General features: G+C 38.6%; 1 protein-coding gene across 1 annotated transcript; it reads right to left on the reverse strand.

Moving 5' to 3' along the window:
• Positions 1–15597: 15597 nt before the first annotated feature.
• Positions 15598–16985, reverse strand: LOC117075048 (small proline-rich protein 2E-like). Its single transcript, XM_033197079.1, has 2 exons — positions 16906–16985; positions 15598–16209 (listed from the first exon to the last, which is right to left on the reverse strand). The coding sequence occupies exon 2, from the start codon at positions 16188–16190 to the stop codon at positions 15972–15974; it is 219 nt and encodes a 72-aa protein (XP_033052970.1). The 5' UTR covers positions 16191–16209; positions 16906–16985; the 3' UTR covers positions 15598–15971.
• Between the last annotated feature and the right edge of the window lie 3759 nt (positions 16986–20744).

Raw genomic sequence — 20744 nt, forward strand, 5'->3', positions numbered from 1 at the left:
AAAGAAACAATTCCAAATCTTCTGAGGAAGCTTCTTTAAAAACAAAAATTGCCAGAGATCAACACCTAAGTGTAACAGAACAGATATCTTCAAAGATTAGACACAAAATGAATTTCAATCCAAAATTCAAATGTTACGGTAGAATAGAGCCACTCTCAGATATGAAAGGACTCAAAAACATCTTTCAGCTGTCCTTTCTTAAGTCATATAGGAAAATCAGGTGATAAACCAAGAAAGAAGAAAATAAAAGAACCAGCAAAAAGTGGGTTCAACCCAAATTAAAGGAAAAACAAATATTCCAGGTTGACATTTGTGTAGGAGGTCAAGGAGCAACCAGTCTGGATTTATCTAGGAAGAAGGTGTCCTTCGGTAGGGAAGAGTCCAGGAAAAGTAAGTCAATCAAAATATTTAATATTATTTTAAATACATTTTTAACAATTCAGAGCAATTTAAGGAAAAAATATAAGATAAGGCAAGAGAAAAGGAGAAACAGAAAGTGATATAGAAGAAGAAATACAATCATAGTCACTAACTGGCCTGTCAGTGAATAATATTTAGAAGCCCTAAAAATTAAAAACTGTATTGATCCTCAGCTTTAGAATGAACCTATAGACTAAGCATGATAATAGAATAAAATATTTGTATTTTAATCTAGACTACTGAATTTGTCAGCTTTGGCTGAACAATACTGAAATACCAAAAAGAGAAACTTCTCAGTGGCTTACAGTAACAAAGACTGATTTATCATTCACGTATGTCTTTTGTGAATTCATTGCAATTCTTTTACAGATTGTCTCTATTCAGAATCCAATCAAAGAAGCCGGGTCTATCTGACACATGCTATTCTAATGGCAGAGGAAACAGAGAGCAATTTCCCAACCCCTTGAATTAGAGCTTGCCTGTGACTTGCTGTGGCCAAGAGAAGGTGGTGGATGTGCTGTGTGCCAGTAGTAAATCCAAGCCCTTGCAAACTTCTGCCCTCTCTCAGAATCTCACCACCATGGAAACATGTGGAGACTAAAGTGTGGAATTAGGAGAAGCCACATGGAGAAGAGCTTGAATACCTGGAGGCCATCCAGGACACAAATGCATGAGGGGTTCAGGCTGAGATCAGCTACTGAGGCCAGACTGGTACAGCAGACCTTCCAGCTAACACTAGGACCTGTGAGCAAAAATAAATGCTTATTGATAAATGCTACTGTGGTTTGTTGATTATTTGTAATGTGGTATTAATATGGTGATAGATATCTGACACTTGTGATATTATAGCAAGAATTAAAGATATTCTAAAATTAATAAATCAAAACCAGAAATAGATATGTTATTTAGCTGTATGGAACTAATAAAATAACTAAATATAAAACAAAAATGAAAAAATTAGGAGTATTTCTCACTGGGAAGCAGAACTGAATATGAGAAAAACTATTGCTGTTTTTCTCTATGGGCACTTCTGAATAATTTTTTTCTGACTTTTCAAGGTCTAGACTTTTATTTATTTTAGACTGTTTTTCAAAATATCTTTGATTTGTGTAACAACTTTACAATTAAAACCCAAGACAAGGGGAGTGCCATCATTTATGTGGTGGATTGGATTATTCTGGCCCTCATAACTCCACAGAAACACCAATTTTGATCGCCATCCATGAACATAAATATTTCTTTGAGAATCCAGGAGTCCAGTGGAGAGATTCTAGCATCACACTGAACAAAAATATTTGAGAATAGTGAATAATTTTATTAATATAACCATCTAAAACCTTTTAAAAATTCAGAGATTTAGAGGGTTTCAAGAGATTTGGCTGAGTAGTGGCATCTGGTACTCACCTCTTCCATGAAGAAGAACCAAAATAGCTAGTAGATAATCACACTTCAAATAGATCACTAAGAGAGAACATTGGAATTCAATAGAGAGGTGACAAGAAACCCCTAAAGCAGGAAGGAGAGAGAAGTGCGGTAACCTGCTCAGTCTGGATGGCTGGGAGCCTGGAGAGAATCCTCAATACAAAAAAAAGGAGGGGGGGGGGAATGGAGAGATCCCCAGGGATCCACATCCCCTCTGCAGACTCCTGCAGTCCTAGCCAAGGGAGAACCCCTCAACGCCCTCAGGACCTGAGACTAATGTGGGGTGCTGCCTGGAGACCATGCAATGGCACCATTCCAGAGATGAAGCTCACACTGGATCCCACACATCCCCAAGTCATAAGCAGCTAAGCAAGGCACCGTAGTGAGAGTCTAGTCCCCACTAGACTACCTCCTACCCTCAGGCCCAACAGCCCCTGCATCTCCACCTCCCTGGAGTCCCACTGACATGCTTCATCTACAACCATCACTGCAGTTGCCTGCAGCCACCATAGCTGAAACACAAGCCATTGGCAATGACACACTGCCCCAGCAGCAGCACTGCCATGCATTTTTACATGCCACAAAGTCAGACTCCCCTGCCTGCAGTGACCACCACTGCTGGCTGCCTCCACTGAAGCATGGGCCACTGGCCGTGACTCCACTGCCTCCAGTGTTGGAATTACCATGCATTCAAAAGTGTCTTGAGGAAATAATCTCTCACCCACAACTACCATCTGGGGCAAAAGTGCACACTTTTGAGCCACCTACCTACAGTTGTTGCCATGGAAAGCAGCCCAGCCCTCCCCAGTAGCAGGGCCATAGCACATTCCATAAGGGAACTGGGAATCACCTTGCCCCTGTGCACCACAACTGGCACCTACATGGACTACCAGGGAGCCTGAGGACATGTCCTTCTCATCCAACTCCACCCTGTCCCCCGTGTGCCCACGCATGCCTTCTAGGAACCTGGAGGTCACCCAGCCCTATGTACCACTGCTGCCACCTGAGCACTCCTCCCAGGGGCCTAAGGATGGGGCAGCCAAACCTGCCATTACCACCACAGCTGACACCTACCTGCACACACCAACTGAACTCATTGGAACTGGGCCACTAGGGCCATCACAGCCACCACCAAGAGCAGACCAGTTGGGAGCCAGAGGGTGGTTCTGCCACTGCTACTGCCGTTGCCCATGCCATACTGGTTACCTAGGGCCCCAATGACCTGCCCACCCTCCTGGCCTACTGCTGCCACTATTAGCACCAGAGCAAGTTGCCTGAACACCCAAAAATTGGCTCCCCTGTGCTTGCTACCATGGGTGCCATCGTATGCTACCCTGGGGCCCAAGGACAGGTATGCTAAGCCTCCCACTGCCACCACTAGAAACCAAGAACTGGCTCATCTGGCATCCCTTTACCTGCAAAACTTCTCCACAGATTACACTAACACCCTTAGCCACTGAGGAAATCACAGACACCAATGATACTGTTTACAGCTTAAGAAATCACATGGAGACTACATTTCTGTATATACCCAGAATCAAAACCAAAGTCTCTACCCAACCAATATCATACATACATCTTCAGAAAAAAGTTGTTTCCTATAAAAACAAATTCAAAAATTTAGGAGAAGCAACTATTAGACCAAATGAACACATATCAACGTAAGGACATAAGAAATAAGAAATAGCAATGATATATTATACCTCCAAAAAAAATGATAATTCTCGAGCAGCAGATTCCGTTGGGGAAAAATTATGAACTATCATAAAATAAAACAAAATAATGACATTAAAGAAGCTCAGTGAAGCCAGTGTGGTTGCACATTCCTGTAGTCCCAGCTATGCCAGAGGTTGAAAAGCAGGGATTACTTGAGCCCAGGAGGTCAAGTCTACCTTGGGCAACATAGTGAGACATGGTATCTAAAATAATAATAATAATAAAAGTTCAGTGAGATACAAGAGAACACAGACAAACAATACAAAGAAATCAAAAAAGAAATTCAGAATATAAATGTGAAATTTACCAAAGAAATAGGTATAATAATATAGAACCAAAAAGAAATTCTACAACTAAAGAATTCATTGAATGAAAGAAAAAAATATTGTTGAAAGTTTTGACAATAGATTAGGTCAAGCAGAATAAAGAATTTCAGGAATTTAACGTAGGTCTTTTGAAATAACCCAGTCAGATAAACATTTTTTAAAGAATTCTTTTTTTAAAAAATTTTAAAAATTTAAAAAATTCTTTAAAAATTGTTTATCTGACTGGGTTATTTCAAAAGACCTATGTCAAATTCCTGAAATTCTTTATTCTGCTTGACCTACTCTATCTATTATTGAAATTTTCAACAATATTTTTTCTTTCATTAAATGAATTCTTTAGTTGTAGAATTTCTTTTTGGTTCTATATTATTATATCTATTTCTTTGGTATACATATGTAACAAACCTGCACATCGTGCACATGTACCCTAGAACTTAAAGTATAATAAAATAAAAAATAAAAATAAAGAGGAAGCTGACTTTATTACCAGCTAAAATTTAAAAAAAGAACAAAACCTATGTGGCATATAGGAAGCATAAAGCAACCAAATATTCAAGTTTTCAATGTCCCAGAAGGTGAAGAGAAAACAAAAGTGGTAGAAAACCTATTTAACAGAATAGTAGCTGAAAATGTCCAGAATGTAGCAAAAGATGCAGACATTCAGATACAGGAAACTCAGAAATAGTTAAATAGATACAATTTCAAAAGGTCTTTTCACAGCGAATTATAGTTAAATTATCAAAGGTCAAAGATAAAGAGACAATTCTAAAAACAGCAAGAGAAAAGCATCTAGTCACTTATAAGGCAATCCCCATGGCAGTAACAGTGGATTGCTCAGCAGAAACCTTACAGGCAAGAAGAGACAGGATGATATAGTCAAAGTGCTGGGGAAAAGAAACGAGGATACTATACTCCCCAAAGTAATCCTTTATAAATGAAAGAGAAATAAAGTCTTTCTCAGACAATCAAAAGCTGAGGGACTTCAATATCACTAGCCCAGTCCTATGAGAAATATTAAAGGGAGTCTCGTACCTGGAAGAAAAAAAAAATAGTATCTATGAAGACAACAACACACAGGAGTACAAAACCCACTGGTAGAGCAAACACAGAAGAGAAAGAACTGAAATGCTACCACTACAGAAAACCACCAGATTACAATGATAAACAATAAGAGACAAAGATAGGACCAAAGATACACAAAATAACAAAAAATCAATTAATAAAATGACACTAATGAGCCCTCACATCTCCATAATGACCTTGAATGTAAATGGATTAAACTTTCCACTTAAAATACATAGACTGGTTGAATGGATAAAAAGCATGACACAACTATATGCATCCAAAAAGAAACTTATCTAATCTGTAATGACACATATAGACTGAAATTATAAAAGCATAGAAAAAGATACAATGATTCTAAATCTATGCACACTCAATACTAGAGTACCTAGATATTCAAGACAATTATAATTAGATCAAGGAAGAGAGAGACTCCAATACAATAATAATTAGAAACTTGAATGATCCACTCTCAGTATTAGGCAGATCATCTAGACAGAAAATTAAGAAAGAAATGTTAGATTAAACTGCACGTTTAACAAAATGGACCTACCAGATATTTGCAGCATATTTCATCCAACAATCACAGAATGTACATTCTTCTCATCAGCACATGAAAACTTCTCCAGGACAGAACATACGTTAGGATGCAAAAGAAGTCTAAAAAGTTGTAAATATTGATATCATGTCAAGTATCTTCTTGGAATAAAACCAGAAATGAATCACAATGGGATAAAATTAGAAATCAATAATGAGGAATTCTGGAAACTGTACAATTACATAGAAGTAGAATAACATGCTCATGAATGACCGTTGGATCACGAGAAAAAAAAAGAAGGAAACTTTAAGAAGTCTTGAAACAAATGACTATTGAAGCTATGGATTACATAAAAACAGTGCTAAGTGAGAATTTTACAGCATTAAATGCTTACACCAAAAAAGCAGAAAGATTTTAAATAAACAATGCCTCCCAAGAAATTAGGAAAGCAAGAGCAAACCAAACCCAAAATTAGAGAAGAAAAGAAATAATGAAGACCAGAGCAAAACTAAATAAATTAGATACAAAACAAAAGAAAGAATGAACAAAAAGTTGGTTTTGTTAAGACATAAATAAAACTGCTAGCTAAAATAACCAAGGCAGGGGAAAGAAAAGACACAAATGAACAAAAACAAAGAAAAAAGAAAATAAATCACAATTGAAACCACAGAAATACAAAAGATCTTACTATATTAAACAACGATATACTAAAAAACTGGAAAATGTAGAGGAAATAGATAAATTCCTGAATACATACAGCCTACCACAATTGAATCAGGAAGAAACAGAACACCAGTACAGTGTAATGAAATTGGCCAGTAATGAAAAGTCTCCCAACAAAGAAAATTCCAGGAACAGATGGCTTCATTGCTCAATTTTGCCAAACTTTCAAAGAAAAACTAATGCCAATTCCCCCTCAAAGTATTCAAAAAAATCTAAGAGGAGGGAATTCTTCCTAAATCATTCAATGAGGTAAGCGTTATTCTGACACCAACATCAGACAAGGACACACACACACAAAAAGAAAACTATAGGCCAATTTCCCTGATGAACATGCATACAAAAATCCTCAGGAAATTACTATCAAACTGAAATCAACAAAATATTAAAAGATAATATACCATGATTAAGGGGGATTTATCCCAGGGACACAAGGATAGTTTAATACACAGAAACCTATAAACATAAATCACCACATCAATAGCATAAAGGAAAAAAACATGCAATTATTTCAATAGATGAAGAGAAAGCATTTGATAAAATTCAATATCTTTTCATGATACAAACACCCAACAAACTAAGCACAGAAGAAACATACTTCAATGTAATAAAGTCCATGTATGGGAAACACATAGTCAACATCATTCTAAATGAGGAAAACCTGAAAACCTTTCCTCTAAGAACTGAAACAAGACGAGGATGCCCACGTTCATCACTCCTGTTCAATAAGGTACTAGAAGTTCTAGTCAAAGCAATCAGACAAGAGAGAACCATCCAAACTGGAAAAGAAGAGATCAGATTGTTACTCTTTGCAGATGACATGATCTTGTATCTGGAAAAGCATAAAGACACCACCAAAAAACTCTTAGATTTTATAAATAAATTCAGTAGTTACAAGAAACAACATCAAAATAAAAATCAGTAGCATTTCTATGCACCAATAATGCATTGGCTAAGGAAGAAATGATAAAGGCAATCCCATTTACAACACCTACAAAAGAAAAAATAGAATACCTAGCAATAAATTTAACTAAGGAGATGAAAACTTTTTAGAAAGAAAACTACAAAACACTGATGAAAAAAATAAAGAACACTAAAACAAATAGAAAGATATTCCATACTCATGAATCAGAAGAATTACTATTGTTAAAATGACCATACTGCCCAAAGCAATCTACAGATTCAATGAATCCGTATCAAAATACCAGTGTCATTCTTCATAGAAATAGGTAAAAAAAAAAAAAATTCTAAAATTCATTTGGAACCAAAAAACACCCTGAATAGCCAAAGCAATCCTGAGCAAAAAGAGCAAAGCTGGAGGCATCACACTGCCTGACTTCAAAATATGTCACAAGGATATAGTCAACAAAATGATATGCTATTATATAAAAGCAGATGCATAAACCAATGGAAAATAATAAAGAACCCAAATATAAACCCCCATTTTTTTTTTTTTTCCAATTTACTAAACTTTGTTTTTTTATTAAAATTACCCAATTGACCAATAATATTATTAATCTTTAGTTATTTAAGGAGGCCTTGGGACTATGCATATAGTATCTTACCAAGTAGATTCATGGGATATAATCAGAACACATTATGCTTTTGCCTCAAATGCCCTCTAAGTGTATTACTTGGGTAGTTTTTACTCCAAAAACTCAGTCAGGTCCCAGTTTCCTCATGCTTTTTGTTTTTTTTTTTTTTTTTTTTTTTTTCTGAATGTGGTTCTTTTATTTTTTTTTTTTTTTTTTTCTTTTTTTTTTTTTTTTTTTTTTTTTTTTTTATACTTTAAGTTCTAGGTACATGTGCATGACGTTTATATCATGTATAACTCCCCAATGCAATCCCTCCCTCCTCCCCCCTCCCCATGATAGGCCCCAGTGTGTGATGTTCCCCTTCCCGAGTCCAAGTGATCTCATTGTTCAGTTCCCACCTATGAGTGAAACATGCGGTGTTTGGTTTTCTCTTCTTGTGATAGTTTGCTAAGAATGATGGTTTCCAGCTGCATCCATGTCCCTACAAAGGACGCAAACTCATCCTTTTTGATGCTGCATAGTATTCCATGTGTATATGTGCCACATTTTCTTAATCCAGTCTGTCACAGATGGACATTTGGGTTGATTCCAAGTCTTTGCTATTGTGAATAGTGCCGCAATAAACATACGTGTGCATGTGTCTTTGTAGTAGAGTAATTTATAATCCTTTGGGTATATACCCAGTAGTGGGATGGCTGGGTCATATGGTACATCTAGTTCTAGATCCTTGAGGAATCGCCATACTGTTTTCCATAATGGTTGAACTAGTTTACAATCCCACCAACAGTGTAAAAGTGTTCCTATTTCTCCACATCCTCTCCAACACCTGTTGTTTCCTGACTTCTTAATGATTGCCATTCTAACTGGTGTGAGATGGTATCTCATTGTGGTTTTGATTTGCATTTCTCTGATGGCCAGTGATGATGAGCATTTTTTCATGTGTCTGTTGGCTGTATGGATGTCTTCTTTTGAGAAATGTCTGTTCATATCCTTTGCCCACTTTTTGATGGGGTTGTTTGTTTTTTTCTTGTATATTTGTTGAGTTCTTTGTAGATTCTGGATATTAGCCCTTTGTCAGATGAGTAGGTTGCAAAAATTTTTTCCCATTCTGTAGGTGCCTGTTCACTCTGATGGTAGTTTCTTTAGCTGTGCAAAAGCTCTTTAGTTTAATTAGATCCCATGTGTCAATTTTTGCTTTTGCTGCCGTTGCTTGGTGTTTTAGACATGAAGTCCTTGCCCATGCTATGTCCTGAATGGTACTACCTAGATTTTCTTCTAGGGTTTTATGGTATTAGGTCTAACATTTAAGTCTCTAATCCATCTTGAATTAATTTCGTATAAGGGGTAAGGAAAGGATCCAGTTTCAGCTTTCTACTTATGGCTAGCCAATTTTCCCAGCACCATTGATTAAATAGGGAATCCTTTCCCATTTCTTGTTTCTCTCAGGTTTGTCAAAGATCAGATGGCTGTAGATGTGTGGTATTATTTCTGAGGACTCTGTTCTGTTCCATTGGTCTATATCTCTGTTGTGGTACCAGTACCATGCTGTTTTGGTTACTGTAGCCTTGTAGTATAGTTTGAAGTCAGGTAGCGTGACGCCTCCAGCTTTGTCCTTTTGACTTAGGATTGTCTTGGCAATGCGGGCTCTTTTTTGGTTCCATATGAACTTTAAAGCAGTTTTTTCCAATTCTGTGAAGAAACTCATGGTAGCTTGATGGGGATGGCATTGAATCTATAAATCACCTTGGGCAGTATGGCCATTTTCACGATATTGATTCTTCCTATCCATGAGCATGGTATGTTCTTCCATTTGTTTGTGTCCTCTTTGATTTCACTGAGCAGTGGTTTGTAGTTCTCCTTGAAGAGGTCCTTTACATCCCTTGTAAGCTGGATTCCTAGGTATTTTATTCTCTTTGAAGCAATTGTGAATGGAAGTTCATTCCTGATTTGCTCTCTGCTTCTCTGTTACTGGTGTATAAGAATGCTTGTGATTTTTGCACATTAATTTTGTATCCTGAGACTTTGCTGAAGTTGCTTATCAGCTTAAGGAGATTTTGGGCTGAGATGATGGGGTTTTCTAAATATACAATCATGTCATCTGCAAACAGGGACAATTTGACCTCTTCTTTTCCTAACTGGATACCCTTGATTCTTTCTCTTGCCTGATTGCCCTAGCCAGAACTTCCAACACTATGTTGAATAGGAGTGGTGAGAGAGGGCATCCCTGTCTTGTGCCAGTTTTCAAAGGGAATTTTTCCAGTTTTTGCCCATTCAGTATGATATTAGCTGTGGGTTTGTCATAAATAGCTCTTATTATTTTGAGGTACGTTCCATCAATACCAAATTTATTGAGCGTTTTTAGCATAAAGGGCTGTTGAATTTTGTCAAAAGCCTTTTCTGCATCTATTGAGATAATTATGTGGTTCTTGTCTTTGGTTCTGTTTATATGCTGGATTACGTTTATTGATTTGCGAATGTTGAACCAGCCTTGCATCCCAGGGATGAAGCCCACTTGATCATGGTGGATAAGCTTTTTTTGATGCTGCTGAATCCGGTTTGCCAGTATTTTATTGGGATTTTGCATCGATGTTCATCAGGGATAATGGTCTAAAATTCTCTTTTTTTGTTGTGTCTCTGCCAGGCTTTGGTATCAGGATGATGTTGGCCTCATAAAAAGAGTTAGGGAGGATTCCCTCTTTTCTATTGATTGAAATAGTTTCAGAAGGAATGGTACCAGCTCCTCCTTGTACCTGGTAGAATTCAGCTGTGAATCCATCTGGTCCTGGACTTTTTTTGGTGGGTAGGCTATTAATTGTTGCCTCAATTTCAGAGCCGCTATTGGTCTATTCAGGGATTCAACTTCTTCCTGGTTTAGTCTGGGAGAGTGTAGGGTCCAGGAAATTATCCATTTCTTCTAGATTTTCTAGTTGATTTGCGTAGAGGCATTTATAGTATTCTCTGATGGTTGTTTGTATTTCTGTGGGGTCGGTGGTGATATCCCCTTTATCATTTTTTATTGCGTCTATTTGATCTTCTCTCTTTTCTTCTTTATTAGTCTAGCTAGCGGTCTGTCAATTTTGTTTATCTTTTCAAAAAACCAACTCCTGGATTCATTGATTTTTTTGGAGGGATTTTTTGTCTCTATCTCCTTCAGTTCTGCTCTGATCTTAGTTATTTCTTGCCTTGCTAGCTTTTGAATGTGTTTGCTCTTGCCTCTCTAGTCTTTTAATTGTGATGTTAGAGTGTCAATTTTAGATCTCTCCTGCTTTCTCTTGTGGGCATTTAGTGCTATAAATTTCCCTCTACACACTGCTTTAAATGTGTCCCAGAGATTCTGGTATGTTGTATCTTTGTTCTCATTGGTTTCAAAGAACATCTTTATTTCTGCTTTCATTTCGTTATGTACCCAGTAGTCATTCAGGAGCAGGTTGTTCAGTTTCCATGTAGTTGAGCGGTTTGATTGAGTTTCTTAGTACTGAGTTCTAGTTTGATTGCACTGTGGTCTGAGAGACAGTTTGTTATAATTTCAGTTCTTGTACATTTGCTGAGGAGTGCTTTACTTCCAATTATGTGGTCATTTTGGAATAACTGCGATGTGGTGCTGAGAAGAATGTATATTCTGTTGATTTGGGGTGGAGAGTTCTATAGATGTCTATTAGGTCCGCTTGGTGCAGAGATGAGTTCAATTCCTGGATATCCTTGTTAACTTTCTGTCTCGTTGATCTGTCTAATGTTGACAGTGGAGTGTTGAAGTCTCCCATTATTATTGTATGGGAGTCTAAGTCTCTTTGTAGGTCTCTAAGGACTTGCTTTATGAATCTGGGTGCTCCTGTATTGGTGCATATATATTTAGGAGAGTTAGCTCTTCCTGTTGAATTGATCCTTTACCATGATGTAATGGCCTTCTTGTCTCTTTTGATCTTTGATGGTTTAAAGTCTGTTTTATCAGAGACTAGGATTGCAACCCCTGCTTTTTTTGTTCTCCATTTGCTTGGTAGATCTTCCTCCATCCCTTTATTTTGAGCCTATGTATGTCTCTGCATGTGAGATGGGTCTCCTGAATACAGCAGACTGATGGGTCTTGACTCTTGATCCAGTTTGCCAGTCTGTGTCTTTTAATTGGAGCATTTAGTCCATTGACATTTAAGGTTAATATTGTTATGTGTGAACTTGATCCTGTCATTATGATATTAACTGGTTATTTTGCTCATTAGTTGATGCAGTTTCTTCCTAGCTTCGATGGTCTTTACATTTTGGCATGTTTTTGCAATGGCTGGTACCGGTTGTTCCTTTCCATGTTTAGGGCTTCCTTCAGGGTCTCTTGTAAGGCAGGCCTGGTGGTGACAAAATCTCTAAGCATTTGCTTATCTGTAAAGGATTTTATTTCTCCTTCACTGATGAAGCTTAGTTTGGCTGGATATGAAATTCTGGGTTGAAAATTCTTTTCTTTAAGAACGTTGAATATTGGCCCCCACTCTCTTCTGGCTTGTAGAGTTTCTGCCGAGAGGTCTGCTGTTATTCTGATGGGCTTCCCTTTGTGGGTACCCGACCTTTCTCTCTGCTGCCCTTAAGATTTCTTTCATTTCAACTTTGGTGAATCTGGCAATTATGTGTCTTGGAGTTGCTCTTCTGGAGAGTATCTTCGTGGCGTTCTCTGTATTTCCTGAATTGGAATGGGCCTGCCCTACTAGGTTGGGGAAGTTCTCCTGGATGATATCCTGAAGAGTGTTTTCCAACTTGGTTCCATTTTCCCCCTCACTTTCAGGCACCCCAATCAGACGTAGATTTGGCTTTTTTACATAATCCCATACTTCTTGCAGGCTTTGTTCATTTCTTTTTCTTCTTTTTTCTTTTGGTTTCTCTTCTCGCTTCATTTCATTCATTTGATCCTCAATCGCTGATACTCTTTCTTCCAGTTGATCGAGTCGGTTACTGAAGCTTGTGCATTTGTCACGTATTTCTCGTGTCATGGTTTTCATCTCTGTCATTTCGTTTATGATCTTCTCTGCATTAATTAGTCTAGCTGTCAATTCTTCCACTCTTTTTTCAAGATTTTTAGTTTCTTTGCGCTGGGGGCGTAATTCCTCCTTTAGCTCTGAGAGGTTTGATGGACTGAAGCCTTCTTCTCTCTCATCTCGTGAAGTCATTCTCTGACCAGCTTTGATCCGTTGCTGGCGATGGGCTGCGCTCCTTTGCAGGGGAGATGCGCTCTTATTTTTTGAATTTCCAGCTTTTCTGCCCTGCTTCTTCCCATCTTTGTGGTTTTATCTGTCTCTGGACTTTGATGATGGTGATGTACTGATGGGGTTTTGGTATAGGTGTCCTTCCTGTTTGATAGTTTTCCGTCTGACAGTCAGAAGAGTGTCTGTTGGTCTGTTAGAGATTGCTTGAGGTCCACTCCAGACCCTGTTTGCCTGGGTATCAGCAGCAGAGGTTGCCGAAGATAGAATATTGCTGAACAGCGAGTGTACCTGTCTGATTCTTTCTTTGGAAGTTTCCTCTCAGGGGTGATGCCACCCTGTGAGGTTGTGGGTATCAGACTGCCCCTAGTGGGGGATGTCTCCCAGCTAGGCTACTCAGGGGTCAGGGACCCACCTGAGCAGGCAGTCTGTCCGTTCTCAGATCTCAACCTCGCCTTAGGAGATCCACGGCTCTCCCCAAAGCTGTCAGACAGAGTCCTTCGCGTCTGCAACGGCCCACTCTTTCCCCTAATGGACTGCAGCTGTGCGCTGTCTGCAGAGGTAGAGTCTACAGAGACAGGCAGGCTTCCTTGAGCTGCTGTGAGCTCCACCCAGTTCGAGCTTCCCAGCGCTTTGTTTACCTACTTAAGCTCAGCAATGGCGGGCGCCCCTCCCCCACCTCGCTGCTGCCTTGCCTATAGATCGCTGCAGACGGCTGTGTTAGCAGAGGGAGGCTCCGTGGGCGTGGGACCCTCCCGGCCAGGTATGGGATATATTCTCCTGGTGTGCCTGTTTCCTTAAAGCGCAGTATTGGGGTGGGAGTTACCCGATTTTCCAGGTGTTGTGTGTCTCAGTTCCCTGGCTAGGAAAAGGGATTTCCTTCCCCTTGCGCTTCCAGGTGAGGCGATGCCTCGCCCTGCTTCAGCTCACGCTGGTCAGGCTGCAGCAGCTGACCGCACCGATTGTCCGGCACTCCCTAGAGAGATGACCCCAGTACCTCAGTTGAAAATGCAGAAATCACCGGTCTTCTGTGTCGCTCGCGCTGGGAGTTGGAGACTGGAGCTGTTCCTATTCGGCCATCTTGCTCCGCCCCCCCTCCTCAGTGCTAAACCCCCATATTTACAACCAACTGAATTTGACAAAGATGCCAAGAATATACATTGGAGAAAGGACAAGTTTCTCAATAAATTGTTCAGAAAAAATGGAATTCATATGCAGAAGAATGAAATATGGGCTTATATCTCTCATCATATACAAAAGTCAACTCAATATGGATTAAAGACTTAAATGTAAGACCTGAAACTATAAAACTACTAGAAGAACACACAGGAAATGTACTCTATGATGTTAGAGTATGCAAGGAGTTTTCCGGTAAGACTTTAAAAGCAGAGGTAATAATGGCAATTTCACAAAAAAAATACCAAAAATAGAACTACCATTCAATTCAGCAATCTAACTACTGTGTGTCTATACAAAGGAAAATAAATCAGTGTAGCAGAGGGATGCCTGAACTCCCATGGTTATTTCAGCACTATTCACAATAGCAAAGATGTGTAACCAACCTAAGTGTCCATCAACCTAAGTGTCCATCAATGAATGAATGGAAAAAGAAAATATAGTATATACCTACAATGAAATACTACTTGGTTGTAAAAAAAAGAATGAAATCATGTCGTTTGCAACAACATCGATGAAACTGGAGGTTATTATCTTAAGTGAAATAAGTCAAGCACAGAAAGGCAAACATCACATGTTCTCACTCATATGTGGAAGCTAAAAAAGTCAATATCATGGAGGTAGATATCATGGAGAATAGAATGATAGATACCTGAGGCAGGGAAGGGTGTTTGTGGGGGATGGGGGGATGTTGGCTAATGGGTACAAAAAAAAGATAGAAGGAATAAGTTTTAATATTCGATAGCAGAGTAGGGTGAGTACAGTTTACAACAATGTGTTCTATATTTCACAAGAGCTAGGAGAGAAAAATTAAAATGTTCCTAACAAAGAAAAAAGATAAATACCACAGATGATGGATAATCTAAATGTCCTGATATCCTGACTTGATCATTACACATTCTATCCGTGTAACAAGATATCATATGTACCCCATAATTGTGCACAAGTATTACAAATTCATAAAAAATAGCAATAGAGACTCTTCTTATGTCCTGTATTAGTTATATCCAAGCTACTCTCTTGCTGGAGCAACTATGGTGGTGGTTGTAGTGGTGTAGTGATGCTGGTAATGATGATAATGATGATGATGAAGACAATGATGATGATGAAGACAATGATGATATATTCCTGCTAATAAACCTCAATTAAATGACTGCTAATTATGTGTCAGGCATTGTGCCAACCAAATTTCAGATAGTAATTCAATTTTATGCCTTATACTAGTTTGTTATGTAAAAGTTATTTTGCTCACTTTGCAGTAAAGAGACTGACATTTGGAGAAGTTGAATGATATGTTCCTCGAATCAATCAAATGCTAATTAAGGAAAATAACAAGGGTTTAAAATAATACAGAAATAATTTTTAGTATGACCCAAATTTCCTACAATAATCATGAAAGCCTGGTCCTGGGGACCAACGAAAGATAGAAATAAATCCAAATGATCATATGATATTGTTAATAAAGTACGTTTAAAAAGAAACAAAATATCCACTCACAAAAATATATGCATAGCTACTTTATTCAGAGAGTGAAAGGAAAGTGACAAGTGCACAGGTGGTAGAAGCTCATGCCCAGGGGACAAACAGACACAGAAAACATCAACAGAATTCTTCGATGGCACCCAAGGAGAAGCTCTGAAAGGCCAGTACAGCTAAGGACTTCCTTTCTAAGTCTCCACCTGGATAGTGGCAGTATGGCAGCATCATAAAGGGAAGCTTTTGCTGTCAGGGAACATCACAGGCAGATCACTGGCTAAGGGGAAAGAAGCTCCCGTGTATCCCTGGATGGCTTTGATGAGAAGATGCAGGTGAAGCTGTGGAACGAGGTGAGCCAATTATCCTTATCCTTTCATGATCCTGATGAATCCTGAAGCTGTTACTTGCTCTTGGGTGGATACTTTGGCTGGCAGGGTGGGGAACGTGTCACAGGAGGACATTTCTGCTGGCACTGCTGAGGTGGGCAGGGCTCTGGACACTTTGGTGGTGGGCAGGGCTCAGGGCACTTCGGGGGTGGACATGGCTCTGGGCACTTTGGCGTGGGGCACACAGGAGGTGGCTGGCAGGGCTGCTTACACTGCTGCTGTTGATAAGACATCCTGCTGGAGTCTCAGAATCTGAAAGAAATGATATGACAGTGTTCACAGGAAGGGACTCTCACAAAGAAAAGCCAACGTTTATGTAATACTATCTAATATTATTTCTCCAATCTCCAAAAAATTATTTAAACTCCTCATTCCCTTTTCATGACTCTGGTTTATCCTTTCCACTTTAGCAAATTGCTTTATCAACTCTGGGAAATCCTCTGTTTTCTCATGCAATTTTTTCAAAGAAAATATCTCTGTTATAAAGAATCAAACATGAAAATAACCACTTCAAGAAAGGCAGTCACAAGTTCAGACACCCTGGACAATCTCAGAAGCTATTCCTATCATCATTATCTGTTGTAAAGTCCCAGTGGGCTGATGGCCACAGAGCAAAGGGCCGTTTGGGAAGAACTGCAGGCTCTGACACCTGTTAAAACACAAATATTTGAAAAGGACACCAGTAAGATATCAAAAAAAGGAGAAACACTGCTTTTACCGCTTCTTCAAATCAAAGCCTTCCTGTTAACTTCTCTGTTCATATAAATACCAAACTGCTTACCAAAAAAAGCTAAAACAGTGTATCACTATGATTTAATCCTCAGGTTCCATCCACTAAGTAGTGTTGCAACTGTAATCAGAGGTTTGGATCAACCATACTTTCTGTCTTCAGATTAAATTCAACATTTGAGGGCAAAAAACCAGAGGAACTCAAGTAAGCAGACTCACCGGGTTCTCCAAAGCAGATCGGTGCTCAAGTACCAGGAGTTTAGGAGTTATATGGCAGAGAACCTCTTTATAGGGCCTGCTGCCCCACCCAGGGGGAAATAGAACTGCCTAAAATGGGCTGGATCAAGTAATGTCCCATCCAAAATGCAAATGTATCCATAACTGGCATGACAAGGAATCTCAAAAAAGGAAATATCCTGTTCTGAGATCTCCCACTGAATTAAGTGCTCATGACTCACGGAGGCCCTGCCTTAGCTCTCAGTTTCAGTGACTTATAGCAGACAGAAAATTGGCAGATTCTCTAACTGGTGGTCCAAGGCTGTCTTTCTTGACTGGGGGAAAGGATCCCTTTCTATCTTACCCTTTCCCTGAATTATAAAACATACTGCTCTGATCCACTTTAGCTGATTTCTATATTGTTGTACATGAACTCAACTCTACCTCTACTGCCTTAGTATAATTTGCCAATTTGCTAGAAGTAATGAGAAACTGAACATAGTTCTATCGTTGCCAAGTCCTGTGATCACAGGTAGGTCACTTCCGCTCCTGGGGTTTGAGCGTTTCTCTATTCACAGGAGAACATACTTGGTTCTGGGTTGGAGACTGTCCACATTGTGCTATTTGTAGACCCTTCTTCAAGTCTGAAATTTTTTCCTCCATCTCTTTTTTTTTTTTTTTCCTATATAATCTTGGGTTTGACTTATATTCTTTGCACTTTTAGAGCTGTCTTTTCCACCCAATTCATAGAGGCATTTCTCTGCTAGGACAGATTCCACAGTGGAATCCAGTCCCCTCAGCACTTTTCCTCCTTGCTGCCCTCAAATATGTGTACTATACACCTTTTAAGGAATTAAAAACTGTGCTCTTAATCGCCACATTAAAGAAATGGAGAGAAGTGAACAAAAACCACAAGAAGTCACCTAAAACCTATTTATTGAACCATGCCTATGTGGTTCCCCACAGCAGAGAACAAGATGCATAGACTCACACCATCACATGTAAATTCCGGAGATTGGGAATACACACAAGGCTCTTCCCACTGCTGCTTCTACTTTTATATTCCTCACTGCTCCATAAATCAGTTCCAGCACTGGGGAGGGTTAAGGCCTTCCCCCGTGGCCTGGATTGCCAGGTTACCTGGTGGTGTATATCCTGGAGGCAGTCCATCCCCACTCACACTCTGAAAAACTCTGTTTTCTGCCTGGCTCACAGTGTAGGTTGCAGCCTGCAGCTTTTTCAAAGGATGGGTGGTTTTTTTGTTTCATTTGTTTGTTTGTTTGTTTCAGTTTTCCTGTTAAGTTCCTGTATTGCTTCTTGGGAAAAAGTTCACAGTGTGGATCTCTACACACTATTTTGTCTTTCCAAGTGAGAGAGGCATGCTAACAATGTCTCCAATCCACCATCTTGGAAAAATAAAAATAAACTTCACTCGGAATTTTAAGGCCTTTATCCATTGACTCCTAGCAGCCTGTAATTGCTGATAGTGTTTGATGCTAAGGATTACTCAGAAGAGGAATTTCTTTATAAATCTGGAGGTGAACTTGAAGATCCAATTAAAGAGGATCTTTTAAATTCAGGGCACAAAGGAGCCAAAAGTCCTCCTGATTGGGTATGAGAGTTGATGAGGAAAGAAAGAGAAACAGAGTAGAATGATGAGGGAAAGCCCAATGTGTTTTTTTTTCTCTTAGCTACACAAATTGTAGAAGGTAGCTGGGTCCTGTATCTGCTTTGAGACAGTATTTCTCCTACACGTTCTTTATTAGGGAATTACATAAGGATATTCTTCAATGAGCAGTGGCATAAGCTCAAGAAACAGAAAGGTGGAGAAATGGTGGGTTTAATCCAGGAAATTACTTTAAGAAGGGAAGAGAGAGGACAAGGGGTGTATGGGAGACCTGGAGAGCTGTCAGCACAGACTGGAAAAAAACAAACAGAAACCTCCAGAAATGACCATCTGAAAAGGAAGAAGGAGAACAGACTCTAAATCATCCTTTAAATTTTCAAACAATCCAACAAGAAAATAAAGGCCATGGAAGCTTTAAAATATAGATGTGGAAGAAGCTAATAAATATAGCTCCTGCAGTAAATTCTTATAAAACTGCTTTGTCAAATACAACCATCCAAGAGATATAATCTATTAAACATCCCATAGGTGGAGAGCTATGGTAAGATAAATAGTAGTTAGCAATGTATCATTTTAAATAATGAAATAAGCATAATCATATGTAGGAACTGAGGTCATAAAACAGAGCATCAATATTTATAAACCCTAACAATGTGAAAATTTCTGTATGACTAGCAAAAATGTTGAAGTGAAAACGGGTTGGGAAGATACAAATTTACTCAACATTTATATTGGTAATTCTATAATGATATTTGATATTGAAATGTGGAGATAAGAAAATAATGACTCCAAATGCTTTGCATTTTAAGATCTGCTTATTCACACTGTTGCAGAAATCTGAGCACTGGAGAAAATTTTTCCTGATGTTTGACAATTCTTAATTATCATCTTGATTTCCTTTTCCTCTGTTAAATTAAATGAATGCATTAAAAATTCCAGCTATGGCACTTCTCTATTCTTTCTATCTCTTTTTCTACTTACTATGCATAGAAAAGTCTCTATAATGATGGCTGTTCATGTTAATGATGGTTACTTTGGAAATAAACTGTGATTATCTTTGGACAACAAGAAAGAGCATAGACTCAGATAGAGAGGATCATAGCTTTTCCACGCTGTTGAAGTTTTTTAACTTTATAGCAGTATCACTGTAAATAAGACAGAAATGGTAGCTATTTTGGTAGATAACCACAAGAAGATTCACAACTGGGCTGTGTGTACTCTAACACAACTTTACACAACACCTACAATTGCACCATTTACTCCAGACCTACTGAACGACAAAGCAGTCTCTGGAATATTGCAAGTGTCTGTGAGGGTTCTCTGATGTCCCTGCATCTGGAATACTTTACCTTTCAGCTCTCCTATCTCCCTGATGATCACCTGCATATGCTTCTACAATCTGCTTATTCATCTGGAAGTTTTCCTAGCTCCACCCCTATCTTCTCAAGTAGAATCAAATCACCCCAACTGTTGCTTTTTAAACATAATTTTAACATAGTATGTATACCAGAATTGCAATTATTTTATTTTACATATGATTCTAAGGTTTTTTAGGGCAAGCAAAATGGCTTATCATTTATCCCTTGAGCTTAGTGCCTGGCAAATATATACTCAAAACTTACAAAGGCAAGAAGGAAGGAAAAATCAGGTAAATAGGGTGGGCATGTTAGAGGGAAGAAGGAAGAAATGAAAGAGAGTAAGATGAAAACAAAAGAAGAGCTAAAATAATCTGTCTCATATCAAACAATTACAGACTTTCCCCTTTTTGTAAAAAAGAAGATGCTTGCATGTGTGTTTTAAGTATTAGTCTTAGTAACTTTCCCAAGTTTTTCTGCCTCAACCACATAAATACTAACAAAAGATAAAGAAATCCAGGATAAACATATGGTAAATACATATCAAAGAAAACACTTGACAAAGCAAATCATTTCATTCAGTACCTTACTATTTCAATGGACTAGCTTGAACATTTTAATTGTATTTTTTAGTAGTAGGTATGAAATATGTATTATATAATAATAAAATGGTACACAAAATTTTACAGAGAAAAAAAATGCTGCCTCTCACCTCATCATATGACCATGAAATTTCCTACCCTACTTAAGCTTTTCTGAGAGAAGAAAGGAAGAATAAATACAGATGAGGTAGATTTCATAGGTGAGTTTCAGTTCATGTTGGGCTTTGTAGACCACTGTAGAGACTGTGTCTCATATTC

The sequence above is a fragment of the Trachypithecus francoisi genome, unplaced genomic scaffold (assembly GCF_009764315.1).
Source record: "Trachypithecus francoisi isolate TF-2019V2 unplaced genomic scaffold, Tfra_2.0 Lachesis_group5, whole genome shotgun sequence".
NCBI classification, from domain to species: Eukaryota; Metazoa; Chordata; class Mammalia; order Primates; family Cercopithecidae; genus Trachypithecus; species Trachypithecus francoisi.

Coding starts and splice junctions, on each gene's coding strand:
- LOC117075048 (XM_033197079.1), bottom strand. CDS start 16,190: ATGTCTTATCAACAGCAGCAGTGTAAGCAGCCCTGCCAGCCACCTCCT.